At 39.7% G+C, this 21,837-nt stretch overlaps 1 protein-coding gene across 3 annotated transcripts in view; it reads right to left on the bottom strand.

Moving 5' to 3' along the window:
• The window catches only part of cadm1b (cell adhesion molecule 1b), a 687,646-nt gene that overhangs the window by 198,589 nt on the left and 467,220 nt on the right, over window positions 1–21,837 (bottom strand). For all 3 annotated transcript variants that reach the window (XM_061878075.1, XM_061878076.1, XM_061878077.1), the window contains one exon: window positions 7,183–7,335. In XM_061878075.1, coding sequence (XP_061734059.1) covers window positions 7,183–7,335 — 153 coding nt within the window. The remainder of the gene's footprint in view (window positions 1–7,182; window positions 7,336–21,837) is intronic.

Here is a 21,837-nt window from a genome sequence, read left to right as displayed (position 1 = left end):
CAACTTGAGGCAGTTTAATGTGGATTAACGTGGGCAGAATTATTATAGTGTTCCCAATGTTAAAAGGATCAAGCCATTGTTTACAAATTTGGTAAATAAATACCCCAAAAATGTATATTTTGTTGTTTTCTTACTGTACCGAAAATGAACCGAACCGTGACCTCTAAACCGAGGTACACACCGAACCGAAATTTTTGAGTACCGTTACACCCCTAATATACCGTATTTTTCGGCGTATAAATCGCTCCGGAGTATAAGTCGCACCTGCCGAAAATGCATAATAAAGAAGGAAAAAACATATAAGTCGCAATGGAGTATAAGTCGCATTTTTGGGGGAAATGTATTTGATAAAACCCAACACCAGGAATAGACATTTGAAAGGCAATTTAAAATAAATAAAGAATAGTGAACAACGTTATATGAGGCATAAATAACCAACTGAGAAGGTGCCTGCTATGTTAACCTAACATATTATGGTAAGAGTCATTGAAATAACTATAACATATAGAACATGCTTTACGTTTGACAAACAATCTGTCACTCCTAATTACTAAATCCGATGAAATCTTATACGTCTAGTCCAGTGGTTCTTAACCTGGGTTCGATCGAACCCTAGGGGTTCGGTGAGTCGGCCTCGGGGGTTCGGCAGAGACCCTTTTCTGCTGCACCCTTCCCCTGCCATCGCAGCCGTTGTGGTAGTTCTTAAATCTACCGTCTCCCGGCTGTTCCGCCGTTGAGGTCTTCACCGTATCCCTGGCTATGGGGCAGTCAGGTACTAGGCCATTGCCAAGGGCCACCTGGAGTAACAGTAGTAAAGGGGTTAACCTCCTAGTACCCCAAGACCCCATACCGGAGCCTCTACTGCCAGATGCACTTTAACGACATGCCCAGAACACTATCTTCTATAAGAAGTGTTTTGGCCCACTTACAATGACTATATCATATTGTTTTTCATGAGCTGTGTACTAGTATTAGATATCGCATTTAGTTCCCACTAAAACATTCAAATGTTGCACAATGAGATGTAAACATGGGATCATGTGTAAGTTACTGTAACTTTCTGTTTGTAAAGTATACCTTTGTTAATATTTATTTATTATAATAACATGATTTTATGATTAAGGTTCGGGTTCAGTGAATGCACGTATGAAACTGGTGGGGTTTGGTACTTCCAAAAAGGTTAAAGGGGAACATTATCAGCAGACCTATGTAAGTGTCGATATATACCTTGATGGTGCAGAAAAAAGACCATCTATTTTTTTAACCAATTTCCGAACTCTAAATGGGTGAATTTTGGCAAATTAAACGCCTTTCTGTTGATCGCGCTGGAAGCGATGACGTCAGAATGTGACGTCGCCGAGGTAACACACCCGCCCTTTACATTTTCAACACATTACAAACACCGGGTCTCTGCTCTGTTATTTTCCGTTTTTTTGACTATTTTTTGGAACCTTGGAGACATCATGCCTCGTTGGTGTGTTGTCGGAGGGTGTAACAACACTAACAGGGAGGGATTCAAGTTGCACCACTGGCCCGAAGATGCCAAAGTGTCTGCCGCCAGACCCCCATTGAATGTGCCAGAGTGTCTCCACATTTTACCGGCGATGCTAAGACAGACATGGCACAGAGATGTATGGATAACCTGCAGATGCATTTGCAACGATAGTCAACGAAATCACAAAGGTGAGTTTTGTTGATGTTGACTGCCAGCTAATCGATGCTAACATGCTATGCTAATCGATGCTAACATGCTATTTACCGGCGGTGCTAAAGCAGACATGGAACAGAGATGTATGGATAACCTGTAGATGCATTTGCAACTATATTACGTTTCCTCCCACCCACATTTAATGCGAAAAAAACACTTACCAATCGACGGATTTAAGTTGCTCCAGTGTCAAAAGATGCGAAAGTCCTGATCGTTTGGTCCGCATATTTTACCGGCGATGCTAACGCAGCTATTCGGCCATGCTATGGCTATGAATAGCGTCAATAGCTATTCACTCAATAGCTTCAGTTTCTTCTTCAATATTTTCATACTCCAACCATCTGTTTCAATACATGCGTGATCTGTTGAATCGCTTAAGTCGCTGAAATCCGAATTTGAATCCGAGCTAATGTCACTATATCTTGCTGTGGTATTCCCATTGTTTGTTTACATTGGCAGCACTGTGTGACGTCACAGGGAAATGGCCAGTGTCTTCGCAGAGAGCGAAAATAAGGCACTTTAAAGCTTTATTTAGGGATATTCCGAGACCGGTAAAATTTTGAAAAAAAATTCAAAAATTCCAACAAGCTACTGGGAACTGCTTTTTATTGTTTTTAACCCTTTTGAAATTGTGATAATGTTCCCCTTTAAGAACCACTGGTCTAGTCTCTTACGTGAATGAGCTAAAAAATATTATTTGAAATTTTACGGTAATGTGTTAATAATTTCACACATAAGTCGCTCCTGAGTATAAGTCGCACCCCCGGCCAAACTATGAAAAAAACTGCGACTTATAGCCCGAACATATATATTTTAAGCCGCAACGTCGTGACGCTGCAATTTTTATTCTGCCTTTAAGAGCGCAGACACATTGAAATGAATGCATCATCCCTGCATATGTTTCAAGTTGAACTTTAGCCGTGGACGAGCGTTAAATACTATGAAATGTTTTCGTATGAACTTTTCTCTCAGTAAACTTCTTTGCAGTGTCTCCTGGTATCGAAAAAAAAAAAAGGTCATCGCGGTTGAAAAGATGGGAAAGTTCGAGACGTTTGCTGCATTCAACTTTAAAAAACGCTCCAACGAGGTTGAATGAGTGGAGATTTAAATATGAAAACCGTATTGCCGTGTTAGGCCAAATAACCCCTCCATGCTTGGAAAGCGGGATACTTTTCCTTTATTGCACGAATTAGTCATCGGGCTGAACTCTAGTCACTTGAAAGCCAAATGTCAGCGGGGGAGTTCATTCCAAGGACTCTTCAATACAGACCTAAGTTCGGGATAGAACTGCAGCGACTGAGGCCTCGATTGTACAAGTAAAGTAATTACTTTAAAGGGCTTTTAATGCCTTTCAGTCCCTCCCGGGATGTCGGCGTGTATCATAAAGCCTAACTAGAGTCATTTTACTGCAAAGCATCGGCGCGGAGGCACAGCTGACTCTCAAAGGGGAACAGTTTTGGACCAGCCAAGTCAACATTCAGGAGGATTCACAGAGTCAACACAGCTGCCAGAACCGACGCGGACGACGCCATCCGATTCAGCATCTGCTCCTTTTCCGTCGGGCTGCCGAGCACTGAGGACGCCTAATTGGCTGACGTTTTTTGTTTCTGGTGCTACAGATAACAGGATCAAAGATGACTGCGTATTCATATTCGCCAGCCGTAATGCAGCAGGATACGTGTGAGAGGAGGGGTTACGGCCCGCGGGCCACACGTGGCCCATTGAGACTTTCAATCCGGCCAACTGGACATCTTACATTTTATTAGACCTTTAACATCAAAACTGTAGCCGCCATTATGATGTGCGGTGATGTTTTTAAATGACTGTAAGTCTTGAACTAGAGGAAGTATTTCAATAGTTGAGTTATTACGGTAATCTATGTCACAGCAGCTCAGACCAGGAAGAAAGCAGAGTGGGCGGGGTTTTTTTTCCAGAGCAGTCAACCCAAACGCATGTGTCACAAAACAGACGTGTAAGCTACTTTTTACAACAAATTTCTGCATAAAAGTGATACTAAATCATATTGTAGGTGTTTATTCCTCTTTGCATTCATATTTTGCTGTTTATTGCATTTTTGTTCTTTTGCTTGATTGAAAAATATGTCTCTGGAGGAGCTGGTCTGAGAAGTCAAAGAGGAGCGATGTTCTTATGTTGTTAATATTCAGTGTTTTATCGTTCATAGTTAATATTGTGTCAGAAACATATGCGGAAGCAGATTTTTATGTGTTTATTGTAGGTGTTTAGTACAATTTGCATTCAAATTTGGCTGTTTTGTTAAATGTTTGTTGTGTTTTGCTTCATTGTAAAAGATACGCAACTATCGAGGAGCTGGTCTGAGAAGTAAAAGAGGAGCGACATTCATATGTTAGTAATATTCAGTGTTTTATTGGTCATAGTTAATATCATGAATCCCACATAAGAGGAGCGACGTTAATATGTTGTTAATATTCAGTGTTCTATTGGTGAAAGTTAATATTGTAAATCCCACATAAAAGAGGAGCGATGTTCATGTTTTTAATATTCAGTGTTTTATTGGTCATAGTTAATATTGTAAATCCCACGTAAAAGAGGAGCGATGTTCATATGTTGTTAATATTCAGTGTTTTATTGGTTAAGGTTAATATTGTGAATCCCACATAAGAGGAGCAACGTTAATATGTTAATATTCAGTGTTATATTGGTGAAAGTTAATATTGTAAATCCCACATAAAAGAGGAGCGATGTTCATGTTTTTAATATTCAGTGTTTTATTGGTCATAGTTAATATTGTAAATCCCACATAAGAGAGGAACAATGTTCATATGTTGTTAATATTCAGTGTTTTATTCTTCATAGTTAATATTGTAAATCCCACGTAAAAGAGGAGCGATGTTCATATGTTGTTAATATTCAGTGTTTTATTAGTTAAGGTTAATATTGTGAATCCCACATAAGAAGAGCGATGTTCATTTGTTGTTAATATTCAGTGTTTTATTGGTCATAGTTAATATTGCAAATCCCATGTAAAAAAGGAGCGATGTCCATATGTTGTTAATATTTAGTGTTTTATTGGTCATAGTTAATATTGTAAATCCCACGTAAAAGAAGAGCAATGTTCATATGTTGTTAATATTCAGTATTTTATTGTTCATTGTTCATATTGTAAATCCTACATAAAAGAGGAGCAACGTTCATATGTTGTTAATATTTAGTGTTTTATTGGTCATAGTTAATATTGTAAATCCCACACTATATTTTAATGTACATTTTGGGTGTCCCATTCAGTAAAAAACTGTAAAATCCCATCCTGTTTTTGGAGGTGGTCTATCATAACTTTTTTAGAACTCTTTCGGACATTGTGACTTTTGGTATTAGTGTCCGTGAAAAAAAGGTACCCAAACACACATACTGTACAGCAGGTTTTTACAGCTAAATGTGTATATATCATTTATACACACATACACCTTGGCCCCCCCGACACTTTTTTTTCTCTAAAAAGGCATTGTTACATTTCTGTTGTGTTTTGCTTGATTGTAAAATATACACAACTATTGAGACGCTGGTCTGAGAAGTAAAAGAGGAGCGACGTTCATATGTTGTTAATATTGTTCATAGTTAATATTGTAAATCCCACATAAAAGAGGAGCGACTACATGTTAATATTCAGTGTTTTATTGTTCATAGTTAGTGTAAATCCCACTTTCTTTATTTTCATGTACATTTTGGGTGCCCCATTCAGTAAAAAACTGTAAAATTGTAAATCCCACATAAAAGAGGAGCGATGTCCATATGTTGTTAATATTCAGTGTTTTATTAGTCATACTTAATATTGTAAATACCATGTAAAACAGGAGCGATGTTCATATGATGTTAATATTCAATGTTTTATTGGTCATAGTTAATATTGTAAATCCCACATAAAAGAGGATCGATGTTCATATGTTGTTAATATTCAGTGTTTTATTGGTCATAGTTAGTGTAAATCCCACTTTCTTTATTTTCATGTACATTTTGGGTGTCCCATTCAGTAAAAAACTGTAAAATTGTAAATCCCACATAACAGAGGAGCGACTACATGTTAATATTCAGTGTTTTATTGGTCATAGTTAATATTGTAAATGCCACATAAAAGAGGAGCGACTACATGTTAATATTCAGTGTTTTATTGGTCATAATTAATATTGTGAATCCCACATAAGAGTGGTGTAAATATGTTGTTAATATTCAGTGTTTTATTGGTCATACAATAATATTGTAAATCCCACGTAAAAGAGGAGTGATGTCCATATGTTGTTAATATTCAGTGTTTTATTAGTCATAGTTAATATTGTAAATCCCACATAACAGAGGAGCGTTGTTCGTATGTTGGTAATATTCAGTGTTTTATTAGTCATAGTTAATATTGTAAATCCCACATAAAAGAGGAGCGACTACATGTTAATATTCAGTGTTTTATTGGTCATAGTTAATATTGTAAATGCCACATAAAAGAGGAGCGACTACATGTTAATATTCAGTGTTTTATTGGTCATAGTTAATATTATGAATCCCACATAAGAGTGGTGTCAATATGTTGTTAATATTCAGTGTTTTATTGGTCATACAATAATATTGTAAATCCCACGTAAAAGACGAGTGATGTCCATATGTTGTTAATATTCAGTGTTTTATTAGTCATAGTTAATATTGTAAATCCCTCATAAAAGAGGAGCGACTACATGTTAATATTCAGTGTTTTATTGGTCATAGTTAATATTGTAAATGCCAGATAAGAGTGGTGTCAATATGTTGTTAATATTCAGTGTTTTATTGGTCATAGAATAATATTGTAAATCCCACGTAAAAGAGGAGTGATGTCCATATGTTGTTATTATTCAGTGTTTTATTAGTCATAGTTAATATTGTAAATCCCACATAACAGAGGAGCGTTGTTCATATGTTGGTAATATTCAGTGTTTTATTAGTCATAGTTAATATTGTAAATGCCACATAAAAGAGGAGTGACTACATGTTAATATTCAGTGTTTTATTGGTCCTAGTTAATATTGTGAATCCCACATAAGAGGAGTGGTGTCAATATGATGTTTATATTCAATGTTTTATTGGCCAAAGTTAATATTGTAAATCCCACATAAAAGAGGAGCGACGTTCATGTGTTGTTAATATTCAGTGTTTTGTTGTTCATAGGTAATAGTGTAAATCCCACTCTCTTTATTTTCTGGTATATTTTGGGTGTCCCATTTAGTAAAAAACTCTAAAATGCTATTTAGTTTTTGTAGCGTGGTTTGTCATAACTTTTTTAGACTTCTATCGGACATGGTGACTTTTGGTATTAGTGTCCCTGAAAAAAAGGCACTCCAGCACATACTGTACAGCAGGTTTTTACAGCTAAATGTGTACATATAGTTTATACACTCATAGGCCCTCCAAAAACATGTTTTTCTCTCAATGTGGCCCCCCCGGGTCCAAATATTTGGGATAGAGAGAGTGCATACCTAGGACGGTGATGTCTGCGTAGGCCTCCTGAGGTGGGTCGGTGTAGAGCTGGCAGACGTAGCGTCCCTCGTCGGAGAGTGACACGTTGGACAGAGACACCCGCAGTTCGTTGTCCGAGAAATTAACCAGCTGGAACCGACTGTCCTTTAGGGCTGTGGGACACACACACCAGACTATGAGTGAGGGAACACACAAATGTGACGGGGAAAAAAAAATCCCTGATATGCGGCAGGAAGACAAAGTGGAGGAGAAAATGAGAGAGGAGAGGAAGGGGGGGTAAGGGGGATAGTTTTATAGGCTCTCTCCTTAATTGAGTCAGAGAAAAGTGGGCTTCAAAATGATTCATACCAGCGGATTTATAAAGTATAGCTTCGCAGTCTGTGTGAGCAGCGCTCATGAGGACTGCTAACAAGCCGGCAACTCTTAAGCAGCCTGCTGCTCCTCGTCATGGATGGATGCATCAAACCCCCTTTTCCAAAACACTTTACAGAAATGAAAGCTACGTGCATTCAAGTAGTTCGGGTTATAACATTTTACAGGACGACGGTCCATTTAAAAAAGTGTTTACAGCAACGGGGAAAGATCATTTCAGCCAATCAGAGACATGAGAAAGGTGTTTGTGGTGAAGTAGGGCTGGGCGATATGGCCTTTTATTAATATCTCGTTATGTTTAGGCCAGCGTTTCTCAAAGTGTGGGGCGGGCCCCACTGGTGGGGAATAGAGACATGACAGGTGGGGCGCGAGAAATGGGAGGAAATGTAACTTTAATTTTTTTTTTTTATATTCTTAGATTTTTTTTTTACAACCCCATTTTCTATACACACTCTAAATCACTGTCAAACGACACAGTTGCGAGATGTATATGCGACATTGCAAGTGATCTTGAGGAACAACTCGTAGACAAATGAAAAGAAAGTCGTTTTGCTTTACAAGTGGACGAAGCTACTGACAGCAATAAAGACTGCCTGTTCATCGCATACGTGATACGTCCGCTTTGTGAATGGCGAGTCACTGTGCGAGGATTTGCTGTTTTGCAAATACAAAAAAAAAATAGAGCCAGTGCTGATGAGCTGTCCAAGATAATGGACGGTTTCCTCAAAGAACACGACCTTAAATGGGAAAACTGTGTGGGCTTTTGCTCTGATGGCGCACAGACCATGGCAGGGTCAAGAAACGGGCTGCAGGCTCTAATAAAGAGGGCGGGCTTATTTTACGTCTCTGTGAGAAGGACAGACGAGAAGGAGTGAGACAGGCCAGTAATGTAATGCACGCAGCTTAAAGCAACGGTGTGAGAACATATAATCGAATATTACGATATAGTCATTTTCTATATAACACAGAGACAAACCTGCGATATATCGTACATATCGCCCAGCCCATTATAATATAATGGATATATTGTGTTTTTAATGTTGATTTAATATATTTTTTTAAATGTTTGAATTTTTATTTTTTTATATATTTTTTATTTCTTGCACGGCCCGGTACCAATCGGTCCGCGTACCGGTGGTTGGGGACCACTGGTTTACTTGAGTCGTATTTCAGTCAACGTATCTCTTATGTGCAACACATTATTTCACCATGTACCAAAGAAAATATAGTAGCTTCAAGGTCGGTAAGCACAACCAAAATTATTCCGGGTTATAAGGCGCACTGACGAGTTTTGAGAAAATAAAATAATTGTAAGTGTGCCATTTGTCAACATGTAACAGATTTTTGAGCACCTTGTGTAATGTACTATATTTTCAGAGGGACATATATAATGTTGCTGTTATTTATTCGAGTGGTATTACAGTTTAAACGTATCTCTTATGTGTGACACATCATTTCACTACGTACCAAATAAAATAAAATAGCCCCGAGGTCGTTAAGCACAACCGAAAATGTTCAGTACTTCCGGCACTGTTGAGTTTTGAGAAAAATAAAAGATTTTAAGTGCGCCATATAGTCAACATATAGATTTTTGAGCGTTGTGCCCTAGTGTGTGAATGTTGTCTGTTTATCTATGTTGGCCCTGCGATGAGGTGGCGACTTGTCCAGGGTGTACACTGCCTTCTGCCCGATTGTAGCTGAGATAGGCGCCAGCGCCCCCCTGACTTGTCCAGGGTGTACACTGACTTCCACCCAATTGTAGATGAGATAGGCGCCAGTTGTCTGTCTATCTGTGTTGGCCCTGCGATGAGGTGGCGACTTGTCCAGGGTGTACACTGCCTTCCGCCCGATTGTAGCTGAGATAGGCGCCAGCGCCCCCCGCGACCCCAAAAGGGAATAAGCGTTAGAAAATGGATGGATGAATGGATGGGTGTGTAATGTTCTATATTTTCAATTGAACATTTAAAAAGTTGGTGTTGTTTACTTGAGTCATATTGCAGTCTACACCTATCTCTTATGTGCGATTCACATCATATTGCAGTCTAAACGTATCTCGTATGTGCGACACATGTAATTTCAATCAATCAATCAATGTTTATTTATATAGCCCCAAATCACAAATGTCTCAAAGGACTGCACAAATCATTACGACTACAAAATCCTCGGAAGAACCCACAAAAGGGCAAGGAAAACTCACACCCAGTGGGCAGGGAGAATTCACATCCAGTGGGACGCCAGTGACAATGCTGACTATGAGAAACCTTGGAGAGGACCTCAGATGTGGGCAATCCCCCCCCTCTAGGGGACCGAAAGCAATTTCACCATGTAACAAATAAAATACAGTAGCTTCTAGGTCGGTAAACACAACTGAAATTATTCCCCACATTAGGCGCTCTGTCGAGTTCTGAGAAAATGAAAGGATTTTAAGTGTGCCATACAGTCAACATATAACCTAGATTTTTGAGCGCCGTGTGTATTGGTCTATATTTTCAATGAAACATATAAACTGTTGGTGTTTACTCGAGTCACCATGCAGTCTACACGTATCTCTTATGTGTGACTGCCATCTACTGGTCACACTTATCATTTTACCATGTAGCAAAGAAAAGAGCTCCGAGGTCGGTAAGCAAAACCATAATGATTCCGTACATTAGGCGCACCGGGTTATAAGTCGCACTGTCGAGTTTTGAGAAAATTAAAGGATTTAAGTGTCCCGCATAGTCAACATATAGATTTTTGAGCGCCGTGTGTAATGTTCTATATTTTTTATGGAACATATGAAATGTTGGTGTTTTTTACCTGTGTCGTATTGCAGTCTAAACGTATCTCTGATGTGTGACACACATTATTTCACCATGTGCCAAATAAAATACAGTAGCTCCAAGGTCGGTAAGCACAACCAAAATTATTCGGTACATTAGGCGCACCGGGTTATAAGGCACTCTGTCGAGTTTTGAGGAAATGAAAGGATTGTAAGTGTGCCATATAGTCAACATAAAACATAGATTGTTGACCACCTTGTGTAATGTTTTATATTTTCAATGGAACATATAAAATGATTGTTTTGTTTACTTGAGTCGTAATTGCAGTCTACACGTATCTCTTATGTGTGACTGACATCATATTGCAATCTAAATATACCTCTTATGTGTGACACATATCATTTCACCAAGTACCAAATTAGATACGGTAGCTTCGAGGTCGGTAAGCGCAACTGAAATTATTCCGTACATTAGGCGCACTGTCGAGTTTGGAGAAAATAAAAGGATTTTAAGTGTGCCATATAGTCAACATATAGATTTTTGAGCGCCGTGTGTAATGTTCTATATTTTTTATGGAACATATGAAATGTTGGTGTTTTTTACTTGTGTCGTATTGCAGTCTAAACGTATCTCTGATGTGTGACACATATTATTTCACAATGTGCCAAATAAAATACAGTAGCTCCAAGGTCGGTAAGCACAACCAAAATTATTCGGTACATTAGGCGCACCGGGTTATAAGGCGCTCTGTCGAGTTTTGAGAAAATGAAAGGATTGTAAGTGTGCCATATAGTCAACATAAAACATAGATTGTTGACCACCTTGTGTAATGTTTTATATTTTCAATGGAACATATAAAATGATTGTTTTGTTTACTTGAGTCGTAATTGCAGTCTACACGTATCTCTTATGTGTGACTGACATCATATTGCAATCTAAATATACCTCTTATGTGTGACACATATCATTTCACCATGTACCAAATTAGATACGGTAGCTTTGAGGTCGGTAAGCGCAACTGAAATTATTCCGTACATTAGGCGCACTGTCGAGTTTTGAGAAAATAAAAGGATTTTAAGTGTGCCATAGAGTCAACATATAGATTTTTGAGCGCCGTGTGTAATGTTCTATATTTTTAATGGAACATATAAAATGTTGATGTTGTTTACTTGAGTCACCATGCAGTCCACACGTATCTCTTATGCGTGACTGCCATCAACTGATCACACTCATCATTTCGCCACGTACCTAATAAAAGAGCGCAGAGGTCGGTAAGCAAAACCACAATTATTCTGTAGATTAGGCGCACTGGGTTATAAGGCGCACGGTCAAGCTTTGAGAAAAAAAATTGACTAAGTGCGCCTTATAGTCCGGAAAATACGGTATGTTGATTTGTTGAAAAAATACATTTATATGAATAGAAAAATTGGTTTCCCAAATCATGAGGTTATTTTAGTCACACAAATAATTTAGTGAGACTAAATTATTTGGCACTTTTGAAGATTGTAAAATATATGCCGTTTTCCCTGAAATGGAGTTTGCATTTAAATAGAAGCTCAAGGCACATTAACAACTTTATATCACAGTTAAGCATCCATCCAACTGAAAATAATCTGAGATTTTGTACTGTATATTAATTTCCATACTCTGAATTCGAACACGGTTGGCCATTTTTCATCCCGTGGCGCTCTTTTGCATAAACATCTTTGGCTGATCTGATCAGCGGGGCTCCATTTGATGTTTTGACCCGCCTCCTTTATCAGGTTCTCTCTGCATCCGCAGAGATAACGAACTCCACGCGCCGCGGCTTTTGAAACCGAGGGGTGTTTTGTCATTCCCGTCAGGCTTTGCAGTTATTATCGTGATCATTACTCAAGGTCTCAGGGCAGCGTCAACACGAAATCCCATCCCCAGATATAATTTGAGAGCACTTCGGAGGACTCAAAAGGGGAACAATGGCACTCGTGTAACTTGGAGAGTCACAGCACCTGTTAGGGAGAGAGGCTCGTCCCCTCCTGAGACCCCCGGTGGAGATTTGGAGACACCAAATAAACAACACGGTTTGGAAAGAGGAGCCAAGCAGTGCACTAAATCAGCAAAGATGCTTCCTATTTTTAAGTCAAGCCTTAAGACCTTTATTTTCAAAACTGCCTACATGCATCAGGTGGTATTAAAAGACGCAATGGTCATACAATAGGTGCACATATTGGAAAAATACATATAAAAGTAATGGCCTAGGACTGCGCATGAATACTTTCTATGCTATACAAAGTGGTGGTTGCCGTACTCTTAATAATACTAAATGAACCCTTTCTGGATTATTTTGGTGTTTTTATATGTATTTATTTGGGTTATTTATATCAGTCTGGTGTGCTGTGGGAGGTTATCTAATTTCATCTATTTGGGTTAAAAATATTTTTTTCAAAACAGTAATTATAGTCTGCAAATTATGTGTTGTTGTTGTGTTTGTGCTGTCTTGAGCTCGGCAGAGTAACCGTGTAATTGCATTGTAGATGTGGGAAACAGCGGGAGGCAGTGTGCAGGTAAAAAGGTGTCTAATGCTTGAACCAAAAATAAACACAAGGTGAGTGCCTCTAAGAAAAGTCATTGAAGCTTAGAGAAGGCTATGCAGATCAAAACCCAACTGAACCGGCTAGAAAGTAAACAAAAACTGAATGCTGGACGACAGCAAAGACTTACTGTGGAGCAAAGACGCCGTTCACAATGTACATCCGAACATTGCATGACAATCAACTATGTCCACACAAAGAAGTATAAAAACAACTGAATTATTCTTGATTGCTAAAACAAAGTCGATGCGGGAAATATCGCTCAAAGGAGGACATGAAACTGCTAAAATGGTAAATGGTTGTACTTGTATAGCTCTTTTCTACCCCTTTTTAAGGAGCCCAAAGCGCTTTGACAGTATTTCCACATTCACCCATTCACACACAAATCCACACACTGATGGCGGGATGCTACAGGAAAATACCAAAAAAAGAGAAAAAGCTACCAAAATAGGAGCGCAAGACAAGATGTAAAACAATACACACAGGAAAACAGCAAAAAAGTCCAACTAAGTCAGGGTGTGATGTTACAGGTGGTGACAGTACACTTACTTTGAGACAAGAGCTATAGTGATGCATGCTTGGTTCTGCTTTAAAGTCCATCCATTTCTACCGCTAATTCCCTTTGGGGTCGCGGGGGGCAAGTCGCCACCTCATCACAGGGCCAACACAGATAGACAGACAACATTCACACACTAGGGACCATTTAGTGTTACCAATCAACCTATCCCCAGGTGCATGTCTTTGGAAGTGGGAGGAAGCCGGAGTACGTGGAGGGAACCCACGCATTCACGGGGAGAACATGCAAACTCCACACAGAAAGATCTCGAGCTCGGGATTGAACCCCAGACTACTCAGGACCATCCAACAATTACGAGAACGACTTTTTTTTACTGTCAACTGAGTTTTGTTTAATGATTTCTGCTGGTGGCGTGTCTCCGCATTTTTTCTACGCAAAAAATGTGCCTTGGCTCAAAAAACTTTGAAAAACACTGATTTATATTAAGCAAGGTGATGGTTATTACTATTAGATAGCAAAGAGAGCAACGACATTGTTAACAAATACAAACAATAACCTCCAAACTTCATGCTCTCATGCTTTACAACAGTGGTCCCCAACCTTTTTGTATCCGCGGACCGGTCAACGCTTAATAATTTGTCCCGCGGCCCGGGTGGGGGGGGAATCCTTTTTTTTTTTTCTTTGTCATGAAAAAGGGACGTTTTTGTCATGAAAAAGGGAGGTTTTTGTGGTTGGTGCACTAATTGTAAGTGTATATTGTGTTTTTTATGTTGATTTAATAAAAAAATATATATATATATATTTTTTTTTTTTAGAAAAATTAATAAAAAATTCTTCTGCGGCCCGGTACCAATCGGGCCTCGCCGTGGCCCGGTGGTTGGGGACCACTGCTTTACAATACTCCATTTACATTTTCTGACCTGAATACTAATCAAATATTAGTGATTATGTCATTACTACTACTACTGCCTAATTTCTCTTGTTATATTTTTATTTTACTGTTATATTTTTATTCCCATTGTTGCTTTTTATTATTTTTATTGTAATATTTTTCTATTTTGTTTCCATTTAAAACCCCAATATTTACTTTTTACTTTTGAAATTGATCTCAACTCTGTACACCGATGTTGGAATTTTAATTTTCCTGAAGGAACTCTCCTGAAGGAATCAATAAAGTACTATCTATCTATCTATCTATATATTATGAGCGCCGACGAAACAGCAGCGTCTTGATAACAGAGCGCTAACTGGCTCGTGCTGTTTTATTAATATCATCAGCTGGTGAGCTGCTTCTTTATTCTAGATCATAAATAATGCCTCTTACCTGGATAGTAGAAGGATGAGGACATAATCTGACAAGTTGGGCAACTTTGACATTAATATTAGACCCGTAAATGGCGAGAACGTGCCCCCTTTTTTCCTTGCAAGGATTATGACTCAGTCTTCATCTAAATGGGAATATACGAACATCACAGCAGTAACTTTGTATTTATATAAATCATCAAACTACATAAATACTAAATATTATACATTAGCCCAATACTACAATACATATATACTTACAGCATGTACACTATATTGCCAAAAGTGTTTGGCCACCTGCCTTGACTCACATATGAACTTCAAGTGCCATCCCATTCCTAAACCACAGGGTTCAATATTATGTGGGTCCACCTTTTGCAGCTATTACACCTTCAACGGTTCTGGGAAGGCTGTCCACAAGGTTGCGGAGTGTGTTTAAAGGAATTTTTCACCATTCTTCCAAAAGCACATTGGTGAGGTTGGTGGCGAAGGCCTGGCTCTCAGCCTCCAATCTAATTCACCCCAAAGGTGTTTTATCAGGTTCAGGTCAGGACTCTGTGCAGGCCAGTCAAGTTAATCCACACCAGACTCTGTCATCCATGTCTTTATGGACCTTGCTTTGTGCACTGGTGCACAATCATGTTGGAAGAGGACATGGCCTGCTCCAAACTGTTCCCACAAGGTTGGGATTGTCCAAAATGTTTTGGTATCATTGTAAGTTTCTTTCACTGGAACTGAGCGGCTAAGCCCAACTCCTGAAAAACAACCCCTCACCATAATTGACTTGTGATAAAGTGGAAAACGTCAAGGACGGATGGAATCATGTTTGCACACATACGACGGAAAAAAAGGCGGGCGTGGCATCCTTCCAGCTGCTTGTGTGATGGTTGACAGCAGGACCGGGGCGATTTGATAGAAAAAGTTTATCTTGATATATTTGCGCTTAAACTCCATCCATCCATCCATCCATCCATTTTCTACCGCCTGTCCCTTTTGGGGTCGCGAGGGGCGGTGTGGGTGCTGGAGCCTATCTCAGCTGCATTCGGGCGGAAGGCGGGGCCAACACAGATAGACAGACATCAATCACACTCACATTCACACAGCAATTTAGTGTTGCCAATCAACCTATCCCCAGGTGCATGTTTTTTTTTGGAGGTGGGAGGAAGCCGGAGTACCCGGAGGGGACCCACGCAGTCACGGAAAGAACATCCAAACTCCACACAGAAAGATCCCGAGCCCGGGATTGAACCCAGGACTCGTCAGGACCTTCGTATTGTGAGGCACATACACTAACCCCTCTACCACTGTGTTGCACGTGCTTAATTTCGATATTTGATCTAAATCTCGATATACACGATATTGCCAAAAGTATTTGGCCACCTTTCATTCTCTCTCAGTCTGTTTTATCGGGTTCAGGTCAGGACTCTGTGCAGGCCAGTCAAGTTCAGAGCATTGAATTGTCCAAAATGTTTTGGTGTCCTGGAGCATTCAAAGTTCCGTTCACTAGAAATAAGGGGCCAAGCCCAACTCCTGAAAAACAACCCCACACCATCATTCCTCCTACACCAAATTTGACACTCGGCACAATGCATTCTGAAATGTACCGTTCTACTGGCAACCTGCAAACCCAGACTCGTCCATCAGATTGCCAGATGGAAAAGCGTGATTCATCAGGCCAGAGAAGGCGTCTACTGCTCTAGAGTCCAGTGGCGACGTGCTTTACACCACTGCATCCTGGTCATTCGGATGGGTGGCCAAATACTTTTGGCAATACAGTGTATATAAAACCCTTAATAGAGGTGTTAAGATGTCTTTTAAGTGCTTTATAGGCAGAATAGAGCGACTCCTAAGCTGAATTTATTTTGGTTATTTATAGTATGCAAGGTATTAAGTAGCAAAGAGAGTAACGACATTGTAAACAAATACAAACAATACCTCTAACCTTCATGCTCTCAGGCTTTACAGACGTAATAAAACAAATGCTGTACTAAAATTGAATTAGTAGTGTCAAGTTATCACATTGAAGGGGCTGTTTACAACATTTACACAGATTCCTACAGGTCGCTAACTTTCCAGTGCATTCTAAGCCTTACATCCCGCCGTCTTCTGGGCCGTACTGAAGGAGCTCGGAAAGTACGCAACACATGCATACCGCACTGGGTATTAGGTAATGATATCGTTTTTAGGGTAACTAGTTTTAGCTGTCATTGAATGTATTTTATGTCATAACAACAACATTGCAAATTGTTTGTTGCTTCTCTTAGAATGCCTTTGTATGTGTGCGCGCACTACCTGCGCGTACGTGTGGGCGAGACAGGGTGAGTGACAGCCATAAGCACCAATTATTCTATTCGAGCCAAAAAAATATATATATATGACTAATAATAATTGTGAGAAATATAGACAATATACTGTATTTTCCGGACCATCGGATTACAATGCGCACTGCAGATGATTGGGTCTAGTCAGGTCTATTTTCATACAAAATGCGCATTAAAGGGGTTAAATTATGATTTTTGTCTAAAATGTTAAAGACTTCCTTGGGGTCTACATAACATGTAATGGTGGTTCTTTGGTCAAAATGTTGCATGGATGAAGTTTTACACATCCTCTTCAAGTCGCTTTCTGACAGTCTATTCAGGATGCGCCGTTTTGTGGGCGGTCTTATTTACGTAGCCCACCTTCGACAGCGTCTTCTCCTTGTTATGTTTTAATGATATTCAGACCTTACTTCAATCAATAACAGAGCAGCATCTCCTCATCAACCGGAAATGTGTCCCGTGAAAAACCGTCCAACTGTAACTCTCTAATACAGGGGTTGGGAACCTTTTTGGATGAGAGAGCCATGAAAGCCAAATATTTTAAAATATATGTTTTTAACACTGAATACAACTGTCAGGTTCAAACACTTATGACATCTATTAAACAGACAAGAAGCAAGGAATTAAACAAAGACAGGATTCACTTTAGCTCAATGAGGAGAAATGGGTAGACCTGTACCCTTGTACAGTGTCGTCCCACGCTCTGACAAGGGAATTCTACACCTCCTCTTTTATTTGGACTTTCCTTGATTACAACAACTAAATGCGTGCATCTCTTGTTCTTTTTAATAACATTGTTATTCTGAAGGTAACCAATTTTAAAAAAAATACTTTTGATCATTAATACGACTTCTTGAACAGGTGCGATAGAAACAGACGGATGGATTAAAATGCATGAGAATGTTTTATATTTTTAATGTTATTTTTAACGTTATTTTTAACACTGTGATTACCAGCGGAATTATTCATTACTTATCGTGTTAAACAACACCAGCTAAGATTTATCTGAGAGCCAGATGCGGTCATCAAAAGAGCCACATCTGGCTCGAGAGCCATAGGTTCCCTACCCCTGCTCTAATAACTAAAGTTCCTTGGGTGAAAAATGTAAACTCACTACACCGGTATGTTTTAGCACTTTCATGGCAAGTGTACTGACAGATATAAGTAAGAACTTTACACTACTTTGTATTAAAAATGGCAACAGCGGAGGATGAATGTCCCGTGACAAGGAGATTGAGAAAAATAGAAAAACCTTACCGACTACAATGGCGGACGCGCACAAACTTTTAGGACTTATGCAGATCCCAAATACTCATCATCAGGTACCAGAAGGTAAGATAAGTTAGTTTTGCATAACATTGCCAAACAAAACGGCAGATAATGTCTGCTAATAGGTGCCATTTTGCAGTCCTTATATACACACACCAACCTACTAAGTGGCCTAGTGGTTAGTTTTATGTTAAAATACTGAACAGATGTTTATTGGGATAGAGAAGGGGTGTCAAACTCAAATACAGAGTGGGCCAAAATTTAAAACTGAACAAAGCCGCGGGCCGAGGTTGAACAAATGAATCTTTTAATAGGGACCCAAACAAGTTTTTCATTGAATATTGAACAAGCAAGGCTTATATAACTTGATAGTGACATGCAAAATTGAGTTAAAAATAATAATGATAATAATTAAAAAATATCAATAGTACATCAAATCAAATTTAAATAAAAATGGAATGCCTCTTTTGTATTTGTAGCCTTCTGAGGTAAATATTAACATTAACTTTTTCCAGAGGCTAATACATTTGAAAATAAAATAATGAATAAATAAACCATTCAGGCCTTTTTACTGCTCAGTTCATGTCGGGACTCAGGTGGGTGGGGTTAGGAGGGCGGGGTTTGTTGGTAGCGGGGAGGGGGTGTATATTGTAGCGGTCCGGAAGAGTTAGTGCTGCAAGGGCTTCTGGGTATTTGTTCTGTTGTGTTTATGTTGTGTTAACAGTAACACAACATAAACGCAACATAACAATTACCCAGAATTCCATGCATCCATGACTATTACTGGCTATATTATACAACCCGCCAGCACCAAACCCCTGTCGTCGTCCCCCCGTGCGTCGGTTGAGGTGGGCAGGCTTGAAGGCGCGGGGGTGTATAATATAGCCAGGGTGAGTCATGGATGCAAAGGATTCTGGGTATTTGTTCTGTTGTGTTTATGATGTGTTACGGTGCGGATGTTCTCCCGAAATGTGTTGGTCATTCTTGTTTGGTGTGGGTTCACACTGTGTAACAGTGTTAAAGTTGTTTATATGGCCAACCTCAGTGTGACCTGTATGCTGTTGATCAAGTATGCCTTGCAATTACTTACATGTGAGTAGAAGCCACATATATTACGTGACTGGGCCGGCACGCTGTTTGTGAGGAGGAAAAACAGACTTGACGACAGGTCGTAGGGGACGCTAAAGGCAGTGCCTTTAAGGCACACCCCCAATATTGTTGTCCGGGTGGAATTCGGGAGAATGGTTGCACCGGGAGATTTACGGGAGGGGCACTGAAATTCGAGAGTCTACCGGGAAATCGGTGAATGCTGTCTATTACACCGGCGGGCCAGCTCTAATGTTAATTTGATATTGCCTCAAGGGCCAAATGAAATTACATGGCGGGCCAGAGTTTGACACCTATGGGATAAAGTAATAATAATAATAATAATAATGGATTAGATTTATATCACGCTTTTCTATTGTTATATACTCAAAGCGCTCACAGAGAAGTGGGACTCAACATTCATTCATACCTGGTGGTGATAAGCTACATCTGTAGCCACAGCTGCCCTGGGGTAGACTGACGGAAGCGTGGCTGCCAGTTTGCACGCTCCGACCACCAACAATCATTCATTCATTCATTCACCAGTGTGAACGGCACCGGGGGCAAGGGTGAAATGTCCTGCCCAAGGACACAACGGCAGCGATTTGGATGTCAATAGGTGGGAAGCGAACCTGAAACCCTCAGGTTTCTGGCACGGCCGCTCTACCCACTACGCCATGCCGCCCCTGGGTGGTCTTTCTTGAACTATTTGGAACAAAAACATATAAAAATAACTAAAAACTTGTTGAAAAATAAACAAGTGATTCAATTATAAATAAAGACTTCTACACATAGAAGTTATCATCAACTTAAAGTGCCCTCTTTGGGGATTGTAATAGAGATCCATCTGGTGTAAATCAACTTTACTCTAAACATTTCTCCACAAAAAAAGAAATCTTTAACATCAATATTTATGGAAGATGTCGACAAAAAAATCTAGCTGTCAACACTGAATATCGCATTGTTGCATTTCTTTCCACAGTTTATGAACTTACATTCATATTTTGTTGAAGTATTATTCAATAAATATATTTATGAAGGATTTTTGAATTGTGGCTATTTTTAGGATATTTAAAAAAAAATCTCACGTACCCCTTGGCATACCTTCGCGTACCCCCATTTGAGAACCACTGTACTAGTGTGTGAATGTGAGTGTGCATGTTGTCTTTCTATGTTGGCCCTGCGATGAGGTGGCGACTTGTCCAGGGTGTACACTGCCTTCCGCCCAAAACGCAGCTGAGATAGACTCCAGCGACCCCCCGCAACCCATAAAGGGACAAGCGGTAGTAAATGGATGGATATGCTATATATGTATATAGGTTGATTGGCAACACTAAATTGGCCCTAGTGTGTGAATGTGAGTGTGAATGTTGTCTGTCTATCTGTGTTGGCCCTGCGATGAGATGGCGACTTGTCCAGGGTGTACCCCGCCTTCCGCCCGATTGTAGCTGAGATAGGCGCCAGCGCCCCCGCGACCCCGAAAGGGAATAAGCGGTAGGAAATGGATGGATGATGGGCTATATATGTATGTGATGCGGTTGTTTTAAGAACGTTGCGACAGCTGCCGTAAAGGAGGTGCGTTGCTAGCCTGGTTGCTATGTTTCCGGTTAGCCGTAAAAGTGCTCGTCATGCGCTTGAATCCCGCTCAAATCTCTCAGTAAAGTTATTCATTGGACTATACATTTTGTTTGAACTGTATTACAATTAGTTTCTCACAAACATACAGCACTATCATCAAACATATACTTCTGAGTGTTCAAACTATTTCGATAGTGGAAACACACAACTGGCAGCCATTTTAAGTCCTCGAAAACTTCCATCAAAACATTGCCCGCAAATCGTTTTTTCACGAAACATCTTACTAACAAATTGAACCACTTTCCACCTTAATATTGAGTTATACAAACAAGTTAAACAGTTTACTTACAGACTTATATCTCTTCCGAGGCTTGTAAGAGCTACCAAAACAACTCGTCCACTTCTCAATTGTCTCACCGACCTGAACTGACATCGTTAACCCGGAAGTGCCCAAACAAATGACGCGAGAAATTGGGCCGCCATCTTGAAGTGGTGACGAGGAGCCAAAACTGACAGTTGACAGGTAAGAAGCAAAGATGTGGTTCAGCCTTTTCCTGCTCAAATGAGCGGACTGTTGAAAATAATAATTGGGGGGGATTACTTTTCACAAGTAAGATTTAAAATTAACGTACTGTAACCGATGGTTTATATATATTTATATATAACAGCTTGTAACATGAACTTAAAGACCTACTGAAACCCACTACTACCGACCATGCAGTCTGATAGTTTATATATCAATGATGAAATATTAACATTGCAACACATGCCAATACGGCCTTTTTGGTTTACTGAATTGCAATTTTAAATTTCCCGCGAAGTGTCGTGTTGAAAACGTCGCGGTATGACGACGCGTATGATGACGCTTGCGTTTGAC

This window comes from Nerophis ophidion, linkage group LG18 (genome assembly GCF_033978795.1).
Source record: "Nerophis ophidion isolate RoL-2023_Sa linkage group LG18, RoL_Noph_v1.0, whole genome shotgun sequence".
Lineage (NCBI taxonomy): Eukaryota > Metazoa > Chordata > Actinopteri > Syngnathiformes > Syngnathidae > Nerophis > Nerophis ophidion.
The sequence above is the reverse complement of the archived record's forward strand: the minus strand, read 5'-3'. Positions and strand labels throughout refer to the sequence as shown.